Below are 15,740 nucleotides of genomic sequence, written 5' to 3' on the forward strand. Positions count from 1 at the left end.
TATACATTCCTACATCTTTTTTTGAATTGCAAACTAACTTCCCATCCATGCTAACATTAATCACAATTCCACATGCTTATTCAGCAACTTGCTGTGTGAGACTATAACCAAATGCTTTCTGAAGATTTGAATGCAAAGCAGCTACTGGTTCCCCTCAAAGATTCCAATAGATTAAACGAGCTCTCTGCTTAATCACAGTATTATTATCCACATGTTGTTATCATGCCCTTAATTGCGATGTCTGCATTTTCCCCACACTTCATATACTCTGTTTCCTCTGTAACTCCTTAAATTGTGGCACTATATGCTGCCCTCCAAATTGTTGGAGCCATTCCAGAATCTAAAGGATGTTTGAAGATGACAGACAAAACCTTCACCATTACCAAAGCCACCTTTTTCAAAACTCTGGCTCAAACATCTCCTGTATGCATTTTCTCTAGTACTCCTTTGCTAATATATATTTCAATTACTTCCTCACCTGCAATGGACACCAAGTTCTGCATTTTATCTCAGAAGTTTCTTGAGCCTTCAGTAAAGATTGACCTTAATTGTTCTACAATTTCCTTATTGATTATAAATTCTTTCTTCTGTGATGGAATTTTAAAAATATTAACTGATCAAAATTGGTTGTTTCTCAACATTTTGGAAGATCCCAGATTGTGGGATTTTTGTGTATCTGTTTCATACAGCACTATCGCTGAATATTGGCTGTCAAAGCAATCAGCAGCTGCCAGCTTTTTTTTTTGGTTCTTCAGTTTCATCTTCCCTGTGTTCGTATCAGAATAAAGCAGCAGTAGCCGTAACTTGTCATTAAACGTGGCAGGTGTTTTATAGCATCAATATCAAACTAAAGTTGTCACTGAGCCACGCAAGGTGATAATAGTGCTGATAAGTCATCACAGTGGATTATGTAGAACAGTAAATCAATCCAAGGTTCTTCACAGAATCATTATCAACAAGAAAATAGAGAAGAGCAGATGGCCAAAAGCTGAAAGATACAGTTCTAAAAAGCTGAAGGAGCAATACAAACACTTAGGAAAGAGCTCCCAGAATTTTGAGTTTTGGCAGCTGAAAAATCACAGCAAGCAATGCAAGGAGAAAGATAATGTGTAGGAAAAAGCACACCACAGAAACTGTGCAGGACAAGGGTCAAAAATGAGGCAGGCAAGGAGAGAAAGAGTTGTTGGGGGAGGAAGAGAAAAGGGAGAGAGAATAAGCAAGAGCAAAACAGATCAAAAGAGTGTGAGAGAGAAAAGGAATACAGAACAGGAGCAAACAAGAGGGAAATGAAGATTACGTACATAAACATACAATAACTAAGAGGAACGGAAGTATCAAGCCTCTAGAATTATTGTCCAATTTTAGGTACGTGTATGCCATTCTCCCTTGATGCAACATCTCTTCATTGTTACACTTTTTTATCACTACACGTCTTTCTTTGGCTGCTTCCATGTTCAACTCAGTTTCCAATTTTATTATTCACTTTTCCCTCTTCACTTTCTACCCACCTCACTTCCCCTTTCCATGTGCCCATCACCAGACTCCTTTGCCACCTCCATCCCTTTATACCATGCTCAGATTACATCACCTTCAGCCTTTTCTCACTTCCATCCATCACCTTCCAGCTTCTGAAACTATTCCCATTTTCTCCTGCCCTTGTCTGTCAACCTTTTCATTTGCCAGCTCGTGATCCACCCCTCCTTAATACCTCTAACTTTTTATACTAGCCATCCACTGTTTCAGTACAGTCCCAAAACATTCAACTGTGCATTTCCCTTTATAAATGCTGCCTGACCAGCTGAGTTCCTCCAGCACTTTGCATGCTGCTCCCCGTTCCAACATCAGCAGCCTTTTGCGTCCCCACCTTTTTTTTTATTCTCTTGCTTAGTCAAGAGCGTTGGTCTCATTCCAAATGCCATAAAATCAAAGGATTTGAACACAGGGAATGAACCCTGATAAATGTGGTCATTATTGGTAACAGTTAACATCTAAACCTCCTTCACTCCAGTCATTTGGAAGTAATTCTGATTATATCCAGCACAAAAAAAAATCAACTTCTTACAAATGTTTACCAAATTCTGTAAAGATATATAAAGGAATTATCTTCTTTTTCTTCAATTTTAATTCTTCATTCTACCTGACCTCAGCTAAATATGTGCTGAATACAGCCCCTCCCATTATAAAGGTCTTTCTTCCAGTTGTAGATATAAAACTTCATTCACTTTGCATTCCTAAGAACATGAAATGCCAGCCAGGTCTTCCTATCCTAGGGCACTGATGCTTAGCCAGGCATATCTCACAACACTCTGCAGACATATTTGGCTCTTAACCCTTCTCAGCACCATTGTAATTCCATTTTTTTTAAAAGTGATAAAGCCAATAATCTCTTATCAAATGCACTTCCACTTACAGAAACTTCACTGACTGCATTTAATTGTGGCACCTGGCTCTTTTCACACTGTTGGTCCTGATCATTCACCACCCTTTGTTGAGCACAGTACGGTGGTTCCACAGGAGCGTCCTGGCTTTTTAAAACGTGCTGCTTCAATATGTTTTTTTCTGCAATTTGTATGTTTTTCAGCTTCTGACTAAACAGATGTGACTGCTCGACAGAATCCTGACGGGCAGCTGCCATTTGTGCTGGTTGACACTGTTGGACAGGCTCCTTGGAATCAGGTTTGCCCTGTGAATTTTCAGCAGGGGGTTGGTGATGAACTTGCTCATAAGGTGACTGCTGCCGCACAGGGTGCAGTTGCACTGACAATTGATTTGGTAACTTTAAATGCTGCAATTGAAAAAGTTGCTTCTGTTGTGGCTGGTGCACAAGCTGCTTTGGTTGCTGCAAGGCCACCACATGCATTGGTGTCATGTTTCTTTGTTGTGGTACAGTATAGGCTGAATGCAGACTTGGCTGCAAGCGCTGTCCTTGGAGGTGTCCAATTAAAACCGTGTTTTGTTCAGACCCCGTTTGAGCTATGTGCCACGGCTGCAAAGTTGGCATCGGCTGTACTGCGAAGGGACGTGTAAAATACTTCTGCTGTGCTTGTCTCTGCTGAATTCCACTATATTGCACCTGTAGCTGATGATGCAAGCTCCCCGGCATTTGGCCTAAAGAGTCATGATTCTGCAAACAGTTTACAGTCTCGTGGTCCTTAGGAATTGGATGTGGGTCTGGGCGACGACTGCCACAGACTGAATATTGTTGGCCAGGATTTTGGCACAGAAACGATGGTGCTAAACAGGGCCTCTGATCAGCCGTGTCCGAAGGTAATGGTGATTGTTGCTGAGGGAAGGCGGCCAGGCATTCCTGGTGGGTTGAGTTTTCACAGTCAAATGACAAATAGCCTGAAGAAAAAGACAAATATTTTAAAACATTTTAATAAAAATGACAAAAACTGCAAGTTTACATATTGTCTCCTATCTGTATTAAATGCCTAATAGTATCACTTAAACAAATTACCTGTTCTTATACTCAAATCTGGAGGATGAATTAAGGCAAGCTATTTTCCAAAGCGTCTGCACAAAGGCATATGTGCCAGTAAAGATCACAGAAGAGCAATCAGAGAGAAAGAAAACTATGTCTGACTCTTTTCTCCAAGGAGCTATGTAGAGGTCAATTATAGTACCTCTATTTTGACCAAAAAAAACAATTCACGAAACACCAAATATAAATTAGAGTCAGTCCCAATAACCAAGTTCAGTATCACAATGTACTCTCACCATGTAAACATGGCAAAAATAAATGTTTCAGTATCAATAAGGAAGATACCCAAGATATTCACATCAGTGTCATTACATTAAAGAAAAAAGGCATTACCCGTTATCAAAAACCTTAAAGTTTCAATTATGGAAAAAAACCTCCAGATTATGGAAGCTTCCAGTATAGAACAAAAAAATCTTAAAGTAACAATACTTGCAAATTTAAGCTGTTCAGATAGAAATTACACCCTTCCAAATCAGTCTATCAAGTGGTACGTATCACAGTAAAGATGAATTACTAATAAGCTGATCCTTGTGTAAAAGATAGCTGTGCTTCATGAATTAATCCTACTACCCCACTACAAGAAAAAACATTTAACCAAGTAGTCTGGAATGATTTCTTTTCAACTATATTTACCAGGTCCAGAATTCAAGACAGTTAGAGATAACAGAAATTTCTCAAGAAAGTAATCTTCAGCAATGACCAACTATCCAATCTTTGCACAATTATTAAATACAATACTAGATGTACAACACTACAGTTAATACCAGAAAGAATTCAGAATGAAGCTCTAAATTGAGTATGGAGAGGAAAAGATGGAGCTCGTTTAAATGGATGGAGATATACTTTTTTATTAAATTAGAGGTCATGTTTTTTCAAACCAAAACAGGTCTCTCTGCAAATAAGAGAACTTTTTTCAAATCTATTGTTGTTCAAAACTGTTACTTATGCTTGGCTATATGTCTTAAAATACTCATCTGAAATCAAAGGAACAAACCCTTCAAAAGGTGTATAAAATCTCAGAACAGACAAACGGCTATAGGTTGCTGATATTCTGATCAGAATTGAAAATATTTACCTTCAATTATAAAACAAATTATACCTTTTGCTCAAGTCTATTTTAAATTATCAACAGAAGTTGTATTAAAAAATCTCAAGCTTGATTATTCAAATTATGTTCACATTTCTGAAATAAATTCTCACTTGTATCCCTCTAGTTACTTACAAGCGGACAAGTAGATAGTATTTGACGGTGCTCTTCTCAAGATCTTATGGAATAGGGGCATCTCCATTGAAGCATCAAAGATGACAGATTCATCTCAACCATGTTAAACTTGAGAAATGAATCTCTCAGTCACAGTTAATTCCTCCAACAGAAAGCTGTAATCTATCTAAACTTACTGATTTCATCATAGAATACATAGAGTATGCTAGGAAAATATCAACCAGTAACCATTTATTGGGTCCAGATTACCAGTGACCTGCCAGTAAAAATGGATGAATTAACCACTCTATCGGTTGAAGTATTTCCCCACTCGAATAACTCTTGTTGAATAAAACTTTACACTAAAGTCCACAAATGAAGGCAACGGATCTGTAACCCATTTACCCTGTGCATCTATATACTTATCTCACACCAAATTCTACTACTCACAGAGCAGGAGCAATTTACAGTGAAACCAACCCACACATCGCAGCGCATGGAACAGTGGGGGAACCCACATGATCACAGGCAGGATGGCAAACTCCAAACAGATGACATTGAACCCAAGTCAATGGGGGGGGCGTCAAGAAGCGCATCTACTAGCTTCACTGCTTTGCGGCCCTTCATAGATGTACAGAGTATTGGAAAATGCATTGAATCGTTAACCATTCATAACAAATATCCTGAAATGAAGCCATTTTCACATTAATGTAGATTTCTTCTAGGAACTTGTTGCTCAATATTCGAAGATCTCCAACAAAGAATACAAAATGAGTATTTGTTTAAGGAAGCACGGAGAGCATAATATTTCACTTAAAATTTTCCTTACCTAAAGAAGCGAGTTTTTTAGTCCACGAGACAGAATCCCAGTGAAAATGAATTCTGGAGGTCCCCAAATCTGCATTGCACTGTGTTTCCAGTAAACGTCGCATCTGAAACATGATCTTTAAAATAAACATTCAAATGAGTTGCAAAATAGCCAAATTGGCTCAATATTGAATATATTGCTGTCTAAATTCTACTGATATTAATTAAAAGCTGGTCACCACTACCCCTTTACTTTGCTAATAATGCTAGGATCCAGAAAGTGCTGTAGAATCAGTCTTACACAGCACAGCAACAGACCCTGTGGCCCAGCTAATCCCCCTCACCCATCTGAGCTAGTCCCATTTTCCTGCACGTGGTTCACATTTGCCCAAACCTTTCCTATTCATGTACCTATTTAGGTATAATTTAACTGTAATTATACCTTCTGCTACCACTTCCTCTGACAACTTATTCCACTTACACAACTCTTCTGAAAAAGTTAACCTCAGGACCCCTTTGGAATGTTCTCCCCTTCTCATCTTAAATATATGTTCTACACTGTGAAAAAGACCAAGGCCAATGTCTTATCTATACCCCTCATGATTTTATAAACCCCTCTACGGTCACAACCTATGCTGCCCTCCAGTTCCAGAAATATCCATTTGAATCATTTCTGCCCCCCTTTCTAACTTGATGACATCCTTCAATTCAGACAATCAGAACTGAATACTCCAAGTGTGTAACATGACATCCCAACTACCAGTTAACGAAAGCGAGTGTGCCAAATCCTTTTTTCACCACCCTGTCCACCCATATTGCCACCTTCAGGGCATTATGTACTAGGTTACCCTGTTCTACATCACTCTCCAGGACCTTGCCATTTACTGTGAAAATATCCTGCACTGTTTTCATTTACTAAGATGCAACACCTCACATTTGTCTGAGTTGAATTCCATCTGCCATTCCTTGTCCCACTTTCCCAATTGGTTTAGATTGTGTTATAATTTTACAGACCTTCTGTTAAGTGCACACATACTTACCAATTCCTTGCTGAACAAGAATGGGATATTTTTCTTCTTGGAGACTGCCCAATTAATGAAGTTTAACACATGCTCCAATTGTCTGCATAATCCCATTACTGCTTGAAGATGGTGCTCCAGTTTAAGCCTCCGCTCATTTGTAATTCTCTAATCAAAAGGAAAAACTTATCACCAAAACAGCTTTCTTACTCTGACTCCATTTTTTCTCCAGTCCTGCTGAGACATCGACTGTACTCTTTTCCACAGATGCTGCCTGGCCTCCAGTATTTTGTGTGTGGCTTGGATTTACAGCATCTGCAGATTTTCTCTTGTTTTTGATTGCAATGAAATCTTCATCAGGAACAAATGAACTAAGACAACTCACCACCAATCTACAGTCCTGCCTCTCAGGGACTAGGGCTATATTATTATTGATTTTACTTTGTGACTATATGTTTTCTGAAACCATAATCATTTGTGCTTTGTGCAACATACAGTGTGCTGTGTGTAATGTGTTTTACACCTTGGCCCCAAAGGAATGCTGTTTCATTTGGCTATATTCATGTATGGTTGAATGATATTTCTGGGAAACACTAGTTAATGGACAGGTACTAGTGCATATTTGTGCTAAATTCACTTGCCTCATGTCCACACAGATGCTAAACTCAAAGCCAAGATATCTTACCTGCATAATGAGTTAACTCCACCTTTGGTTGAATACAATTAAGAGAACTTACACCAGAATCCTTGCCACAGAATCACAGGGATGAATTAAGTTGCAATGTGCAAGCCAAAGGGGCTGACTATCTTAATCAAATATACAAGGTTGTCTGGAACCGAACGATTTGAATGAAGCACATTTCTCATGCAAAATTTTGCAGGTTTTCAGTTACCTACAGTTCTACATAGAGGCAAACAAGACTGGGTTCATGCAGTTGCTTCAGCACTTTGAATGATACCATGTTCTATTCTGTCCAAATCATTGCACAGTGATACTCTGGCTGAGGTCAACTTCAGTCCTTCCAAAATTTTCTACTCAAGGAATAGCAGTCTGCTGCTTTATATCTTTCTGTTTTGGTTATGGAATTGACCTGCACAATTCCTAGATTTCTGCTTTACTTCTTTTAGAAACAGAACCAATAGTTGCAGAGAATTTGAAGTGTACAGGTGAAATCAGCTTCCTAACCGACACAACAGAGATCAAGCTTGCAATGGCATAAATGCAGCTGTGTCGCTCTCTCCTGCACTTTCAATATTAGAAAAAGAGCAATTTGAGCCCTCAACTACAACAAAAATATCAAAAAATAAACCAATCCCTGCATCACCCTTGTATACCTGCTCTGGATTCACTTAAAAACCTAGATAGTGAAGCAAATTGCCTGCTTACTCACCAGCCTGCTTAATAAATTATGTCTGGCCCTGAGAGAATTCAAGCTCATAAGGAAACAAAGCACAAAATAATCTCAAGCAAAAACTGTATAACCTTTCAGGGGAATCATTGAAATCATTTTGAGAGAAGTTTTATGGATATTATAACCTGCTTTAACTGATAGTTTAATTCAAATACGTTATTGCATGCAATGAAGAACACCTGTCTGACACACAAAACAATTTAAAATGAAATGTGGGGAATTGTCTCATGACATTTAGTCTAAACCTTCTAACTGTACATCACATAAAAATGATTTGCAACACTATCATTTATATACAAAGGCAAACCTATCAGAATATTTCTTGGGTTCCCCTTGACTTCAAGGACATGTGAAAAAGTTGCAGTGAAGATTTTTTTTAATTGTAGAAGCGAAAGTAGATATGTTGCTACACAGTGCACTCACCTCTACCTGGTCCATCAGAACATTTACTCGTTTATTTAATTCATTTATCATGATCATCTTTGCCATCTTAATCTGATTTTCCACCTTCTTCCGCACTTGCATTACTTCATTTAGTCTGCAAAGCAGATTTTCATTTCAATAAAAATGTATTTGAAACAAGAGTACATTGGTTGAACTGAACAACCAATACATTAGATCTAATATTTAATATAAATGCTTTTAAAAAGCTCTACAGATCATGATTTTGTACGAATACTCAGAGTCAAAATTTTTTGCCCCACACGCTCATGAGGAAAAACTATTTTGGTAATTTAACTCTTGCTGCCATTGTCACACTTTCTAAGATAAATCACAGCACGTTACCTGTCCTGTACTTGTTTTGCTGAACTCTGCATGCTGACCTTTTTCTCTTCCATTTTCAGAGTCAGCTCCTCCAAAGTTACCTTCTGATTCTGTAAAATATCTTCCAGGTATTTGAAACTGTGGGTAAAATTATTTTTTTACAAAAAAGTTTAAAAAATTCTTACGAAATTTCAGCCCGAATCGTCGCCTGTCTTTCCCTCCCCATAGACGCTGCCTGACCTGCTCCGCCCCTCCAACATTTTGTACGTGTTACTCTGGATTTCCAGCATCTGCAGAATGCTTATGCCTTTTACAAAACTGATATCAGCATCCCCATTAATACACAGGTAAAGACATTGCCTCTTACCTCAAAAGGGGCATCATCTAATACGACAGGGTTTTTGAAAGTTAAAACAAAAACTGATAAGATAGGAATATTGGAACAGTATAATCTTTTAATTGCATGTTCAATTGCACCGATCATTAATTCTCTTACACCTTACCTATGTTCTTTGTGTTGTGTTAGTTGGCAATTCCAGCAAGCCAGCACATCACAGGTCTCACAGAATAGCTTCAGTGGCTCTTTGGTGTGAAGAGGACAGAGCAGCGTGAACTCACTGACTTCACTCTCACTACCTGCAGGTTAGATAAAATAGTGCTCAAAAGACTGAACCACTGGAATGTATACACATTTTGAAAGATATCTGTTAACTTGGCACAACTTCTTAAAAGTGATTTTACATTAAAGGGCAAACAAGGCATTAGCTCCAGCAGGCGACTGTCTCCTTGTTGACAGAAAGCAGTCGTATCCCATATCGCCTTTCTGAATACCCACCTGCCATAACATTTTCTGTTATCCTGCTACCTTTTTTTCCCCAAGAGAGTGTAGCTCTTCACTGAACTATTTTGTAGATGGCAACTGCTCTTTCTCCATATGCACCCAACCCTTCCACTGACTCATTGTGAAGTGTCAGCAAGTCAAACCAGTACTCAGCATTTCTGAACTAAGAAATTCAGGGAAACTGTTCTACAAACAGTTGAAAAAAGTTCCCACTAAAAACATGCTGAGAATAAAGTGCTGATCTTCAAGTTGAAACCAGAGAGTATTTTTCCGAAAAAGGACTTGAATCAGGCACAAGATTGCTCATAACATCAAGCATATAATATTTAAACTATGTCCATGTTCGTGGCCATTGATCGCTACTGAGATTCTGCACCATTGTGTAATCACAGGCATATTTTGGTTCTTCTCAAATTTGTTACATCTTAAATTTATCTTAGTGATGCTGCTTCCAAAACTGAACAGATGAAATGCATCACAACTTCTGCACCTCTATATTTACAAAGGTATACAGATAAAATGCTCAAGTTTTATACAAGAAATATATTGGCGAATGCACCTAATCTCAATTTTTGATTTCACTTAGTAAACATGTTTATGTAGAAGTCAATACACCCGAACTGGAAACTAAATATTTTTGTTTCTACAAGGGAGAAATCCAATGAAAGTGGATTGATGACTTCATAAATCAAGAGAAGCTCAAATAATCCAAGCAGGAATCAAGGCAGAGAAAGAGCACTGAATTCAGCTCTCTTTTCTACACATCTGTACACTGTATAATGAATGCAAAACCAAAAAGTTTGAAGTAAATTTTGCAGCTCAGAAAGTTAATACTGAAACTGACTCTACATAACATCATATGATGCTCCTTAGCTAACAAAACCTTCTTTGCTGTTTTGGTTCTAGTGTACATAACAATTTTAAATAAAAATATTTTGATACCATTTGTCTTTAACTTGCAGCTTAATAACTTAAGTGCAATTCAAAGATTCAAAGTACATTTATTATCAAAGTACGTGTGCAGTATACAACCCTAAGATCGGTCGTTCCACAGACAGCCATGAAACAACCCAATAACATGGAACCTATTCAAAGAAAACATCAAACACACAATGCACAAAAAGGAACAAATTGCACAAATGGCAACAAAATGAAAGAGAAATATAGAATATAAAATATCAAACCACAGAGTCATTGAAATAATCTAGGTATGTTTAATTTAGTTCAGTTCAATATTCTAACTTTACAACATTTTAGAATAATCATATCCAAATTTCTCACTCTGCAGTGCAGGGAAGTGTGTGGATATGCATTTCGGTAATAGGTGCTGCAAGGATACCCAGGCGCTCAGTGTTACCTAGGTGACATAATTGGTATCTGTGAGGATAACGAGGAGCATCCCCAAAGCCTCAAGACAGTGTTAAAAAGATTCAAAGATCATGGGCTCAGAGCACAGCACAAGTGTGAATTCTTTAAATCAACTATCACTTACAAGTCAAGTCACTTTTATTGTCATTTTGACCATAACTGTTGGTACAGTACATAGTAAAAATGAGACAACATTTTTTAGGACCATGGAGTTACATGACACTGTACAAAAACTAGACTGAACTATGTAAAAAAACAAAACAGAAAACAAAAACTACACTAGACTACAGACCTACATGAAGTGCACAAAACAGTGCAGGCATTACAATAAATAATAAATAGGACAATAGGACAGTAAGGTCACAGTCCAGGCTCTGGGTATTGAGTCGTCTGATAGCTTAGGGGAAGAAACTGTTGATGCACAAGGAATACGCAAGTGTGCTGAGAACATTTAAGCAGTGGTGGATGCTCTGAGGCCAAACGATGTGTTACAGTTGTGGTCTTTTTAGGATTTGTCAATTATTATGATAGGATTCTGCCAATCCTGGCAATTGAGCTCTATCCCTTGAGCTCATGACTACAGATCAGGAAGAACTGGCAGTGGACAAAGCATTGTGAGGTGGCTTTCCAAAAGATGAAGGAAATGGTGACGTCAAACACTGTACTCACACATTATGATCCACATTGTCCAATGAAGCTTCCCTGTGATGCCTCACCTAATGCATTCACATCTCACATTATGAGTGATGCAAGTGAACTCCCCATAGCATTTGCATTTCCCCATTTTTACCAGTACGGGGATGAATTTGCCCTTGATGGAGGTTGCCTTATGTGGGCATTGAGAGTTGTACAATCCAAGATAGGGGCTAAAGGAGCATCTAGGTGTGGTCAAAGTGAAAGCGTTGGCCTGGTGGCCTGGGATTGATGGGCAGTTTGCCATGCACTGTCCAAGATGCAAATATGAACAAAAGATACCAACAGTAGCACCTCTCACTCTCTGGGAGTGGCCTGCATTGTCCTGGCAGAGGACTCATGGGGATTTTGCCAGACCATTCACGGGCACAAATTTCTTGGTAATTGTGGATGCAATTACAAAATAGTCATAAACATTCCAAATAGCCTTCACTACAGGTTTGCACACTGACTGTGTTCTGGACCTTAGTCCTTGAACAGAGGTTTCTCAACATATGATCAATGGCAGTTTCAATCATTCCTGAAAAAGAATGGATAAAGGCATACTACATTTGCACCATATCACCCAGCACAATTGGCTTGATGCAAAGGTTTGTCCAGAGCCTAAAGAAAGCGCTGCGAGCAATGTCAGCGGAACACACTACACTGGCACTGAATTAGAAGCTCACCAATTTCCTCCTTGCATGTTGCAATGCAGCCCACACCATAAGCAACAGCTCACCAGCTATGCCGTTCCTGGGTCAGCCCTTGTGCTCTCTCTTGGATCTTCTCAGACCCAATCTCAGAAGGAGCATCAGGACAAACCACCAAGACAAATTGAAGGCTCCACAAATAAGGAGTTTCACTCCTTGATAAGCAGTCCTGGCAAGGGACTACAGAGGTGATCAAAAGTGGGTCCTTGGAAAGATTAACAATGGAACTGGGCCACTCTCTTGAACAGTAGAGATTGCATTTGACATCACCTGGAGATGATGCATCAATCAGTTGAGGAAAAATGTCCAGGGCCGTCAGAACCACTTACTGCAGTCGCAGACTCAAATCTTACAGGCACCACGGAAGAGACCCCAGAACCTAAGATTGTTTCACAGACACAACGTCTCACCTACCTCTACATATCATATATAGTATATATATTTTATATATGTAAAATATACAGTGTATTTAATATTTTAGTATTTGAGTAATATTGTAAATATATTGTTTGATTAAGCATTCTTGTTCATTTAAATTATTCATTACGGGTTATATGTAAAATTAGTCATTAAGTGTGCATCTCACTAAAGCAAGAACAAAGTACACATGCATCATTCCTGTTCCATGTTTTTCGTTCAATTAATTTTATGTTTGGAGTTACAAAACATAGCAGACATCCCTTTCGAATAAAGGAGGAATTTCTGTGAATCTGTGGAATTCATCACTGCTGACGGTTGTGTAGAGCATGCCATTAGGTATATTTAAAGCAGAGGTTGATATATTCCTGATTAGTAAGAGCACCAAAGGTTACGGGTAGAAAGCAGGAGAACAGCGTTTAGAGGGAAAGTAAATGATGGAACAGGCTTGATGGGCCGAGTAGCTTAGGTTTGCCTCTATATCATGGTCTAAATATCCATTCTGATATAGATGTAAATTATTACATTTAATGGGCACACTAATTGTGGAAGTAGCTATTGCCTTGAAAAATTAAGTAATACAGACAAAGGACATAGCAGTTAACATGGCACAAATACAGCTCAGGGCGTTGGAGTTCAGATTTCAATTCAAATGTCCACTGTAAGGAATCGGTGTTTCCTCCCACAGTCCAAAGACGTACTGATTAGTAGGTTAATTGGCCATTGTAAATTGTCCTGTGATTAGGCCAAGTTTAAATTAGAGGTTGCTGGGTGATACAACTTGAAGGGCAGGGAAGGTCTGTTCTTCACACAAAAATACAACTGCAGATGCTGTGGATCAAAGAATACGTACACAATGCTGGAAGAACTCAGTAGGTCTCAGTAGGAAGAGGGCAGGCACACACTGCAACACTGGATTATGGTTCCAATAATTTATGTCTTCTCAAATGGTGCAAATTGAAGTCTAACAGTGCTGGGATCAATAACTCTCATCTGAAGTTTAAGGCAATCCATTCTCAAAGTAACTGGGAATGTGGCACTGAAAGTACCACTGGAAATACAAATACCACTGGAACAAGAGCTGTAGTTCACATTGGTCTGATCAGTGATCCAAATGGAAAGGTAGAATATACACACCTTTATTTTGCCGTAATTTATGCCGGACAAAATAAAAATTGAGTTGAATAGATGCCTCAGAACCAAATTTTCAGCACAATGAGCTTAATCAAAAACTTTAATCATAATGTTTATACCATAATTTAATTTTAAATACTTTAACCACATACTTCAACATATTATAACACTGGGATAGGTTCCATGAACAAATGATAGAATATCCCAGTGCAGTGTCTGGTGTTTCCCCCATTTACATTCTGTTTTTAGTCAACAAGACATACAGCTGGCTTCTCACCACCAGGAAATTTCAGCATTCTCATGGTACATTTCAAAAATGTACTTTATTCACAAAAAAAAACTTTTTAAAATGTAGATAAAAAATTTCAGTCAGGAGCTTTAGAATAAGCCACATCGTTTCAATTATTTTACATGAGCATCTGTTCTCCTTTACTGACATTCCTTCAGCAATTAACACATGGTATTTTCTCATGAATTGCACTGCAAAGTGGAATGACAGCTAGACCTTCAGCTGACCTTTATCCCCACTAGACCTTTGCCACAGGACGATGCCGCGCCTCTGCACAAGACTGTGCCGGCTTACAGTAAGTGGCAACACTGCCAATTTGATAAGCTCAATTCTCAGGTCACAATGGTCTTCCAAGTATAAGCAACCTAACTGATAGAATCACACCCTCAAAGTGATTGCGGCCATTTCCTGTAATTGAACGTGTTTGCTGGACCATTCGCACTTTGTGGTTCACAATAGCTTACCTGCAGCATGTTCTGGGGTTAACAGCTTATGATGCTTTGTATCCTTCCCATGCAAATGCTCTTCTGAACATGCACTGCACAGCCACTTACTGCAGTCTGAACAGATCTTGAAGGCTGGCTTCTTTTCACATTCTGAGCAGCGCTGACAAGAATAAACAAAGTCCAAGTTCAGCTAATTAATTCAAAAGCTGAAGTCACATCTTCTAAAAGCAGTTTAAATTACCATATTATCATCCTCGACTCCAAGCACCAGCATGTTACACGTTACTATTCACAGACTTAATATCTAGAGTGTTATTGTCAGCAGCTTCTTAACTCAGGGATGCAAGCAAATATTCAGGACATATTTTCCTCAAAATTAAATTATTGCATACATATTGCATTGTATTGCTAGCTCCTAAGCGTGGTGTGAAGTGTCCTTTCATACGTAAAATTGCAGACTTCCTTCAGAATGTTAGCAGACAGCAGCTTCAAAAAAAAACCACTGTACTCTATTCAGCTGACCAACAGGAAACAGTACATTGTAATAGAATGCTATAATGGTCAGAACAACAATATTAGTGAAGACCTGCTTTAAAACAGTACAACAAAATTATATGCTGCTCCTCCTCTAGGTGTTCAAGAACTGGAAGCTAAATTTCCCTCTAAGTAGCTCAGAGCAACTTTTTGTTGGATGCAATGTTTCCATTTTTAATAGAATCTGTAATGAAAGCATTTAAGATCAAAATGAAATTACGACTAATATATGGAATTTAACTGCAATTCAGAAGATTCCTAACCCTTCATTAATTTCGCATGAACAGAACAGCCAAGACCACTGTCATTCTTCCTTCCACCCACTGTCACCACCCCCACAGCACGCCTGCATTTACTTACCCTGGCCACTCCTACAGTACCTCTGAAACCCATGACCCACTAGAAAAACAGGGCAACAGGTGAATGGGAACACTTCCACACCCGGAGCATCCTCAGTCCACTGGCATTGCATCTAAACCTGAAACTCCCTACTCAACAGCTCTGTGAAAGTACTTTCTCCAGGAATGCTGGCCTTGCAGAGAAATCCACATTCCAAAGAACGAATATATTTTTAAAAGATAGATAAAGAAAATAAAGAAGTCTAACAACTATCTGTTTTGTGTTAATTTTGTTAAGTG

At 38.6% G+C, this 15,740-nt stretch overlaps 1 protein-coding gene across 2 annotated transcripts in view; it reads right to left on the reverse strand.

Annotated features, from left to right (window-relative positions):
* The window catches only part of trim66 (tripartite motif containing 66), a 176,681-nt gene that overhangs the window by 34,580 nt on the left and 126,361 nt on the right, over window positions 1–15,740 (reverse strand). For both annotated transcript variants that reach the window (XM_059975842.1, XM_059975841.1), the window contains exons 3-9: window positions 14,587–14,728; window positions 9,192–9,324; window positions 8,710–8,826; window positions 8,347–8,461; window positions 6,533–6,679; window positions 5,515–5,629; window positions 2,411–3,345 (exon numbers count right to left, since the gene is read on the reverse strand). In XM_059975842.1, coding sequence (XP_059831825.1) covers window positions 2,411–3,345; window positions 5,515–5,629; window positions 6,533–6,679; window positions 8,347–8,461; window positions 8,710–8,826; window positions 9,192–9,324; window positions 14,587–14,728 — 1,704 coding nt within the window. The remainder of the gene's footprint in view (window positions 1–2,410; window positions 3,346–5,514; window positions 5,630–6,532; window positions 6,680–8,346; window positions 8,462–8,709; window positions 8,827–9,191; window positions 9,325–14,586; window positions 14,729–15,740) is intronic.

This window comes from Hypanus sabinus, chromosome 7 (genome assembly GCF_030144855.1).
Source record: "Hypanus sabinus isolate sHypSab1 chromosome 7, sHypSab1.hap1, whole genome shotgun sequence".
NCBI classification, from domain to species: domain Eukaryota; kingdom Metazoa; phylum Chordata; class Chondrichthyes; order Myliobatiformes; family Dasyatidae; genus Hypanus; species Hypanus sabinus.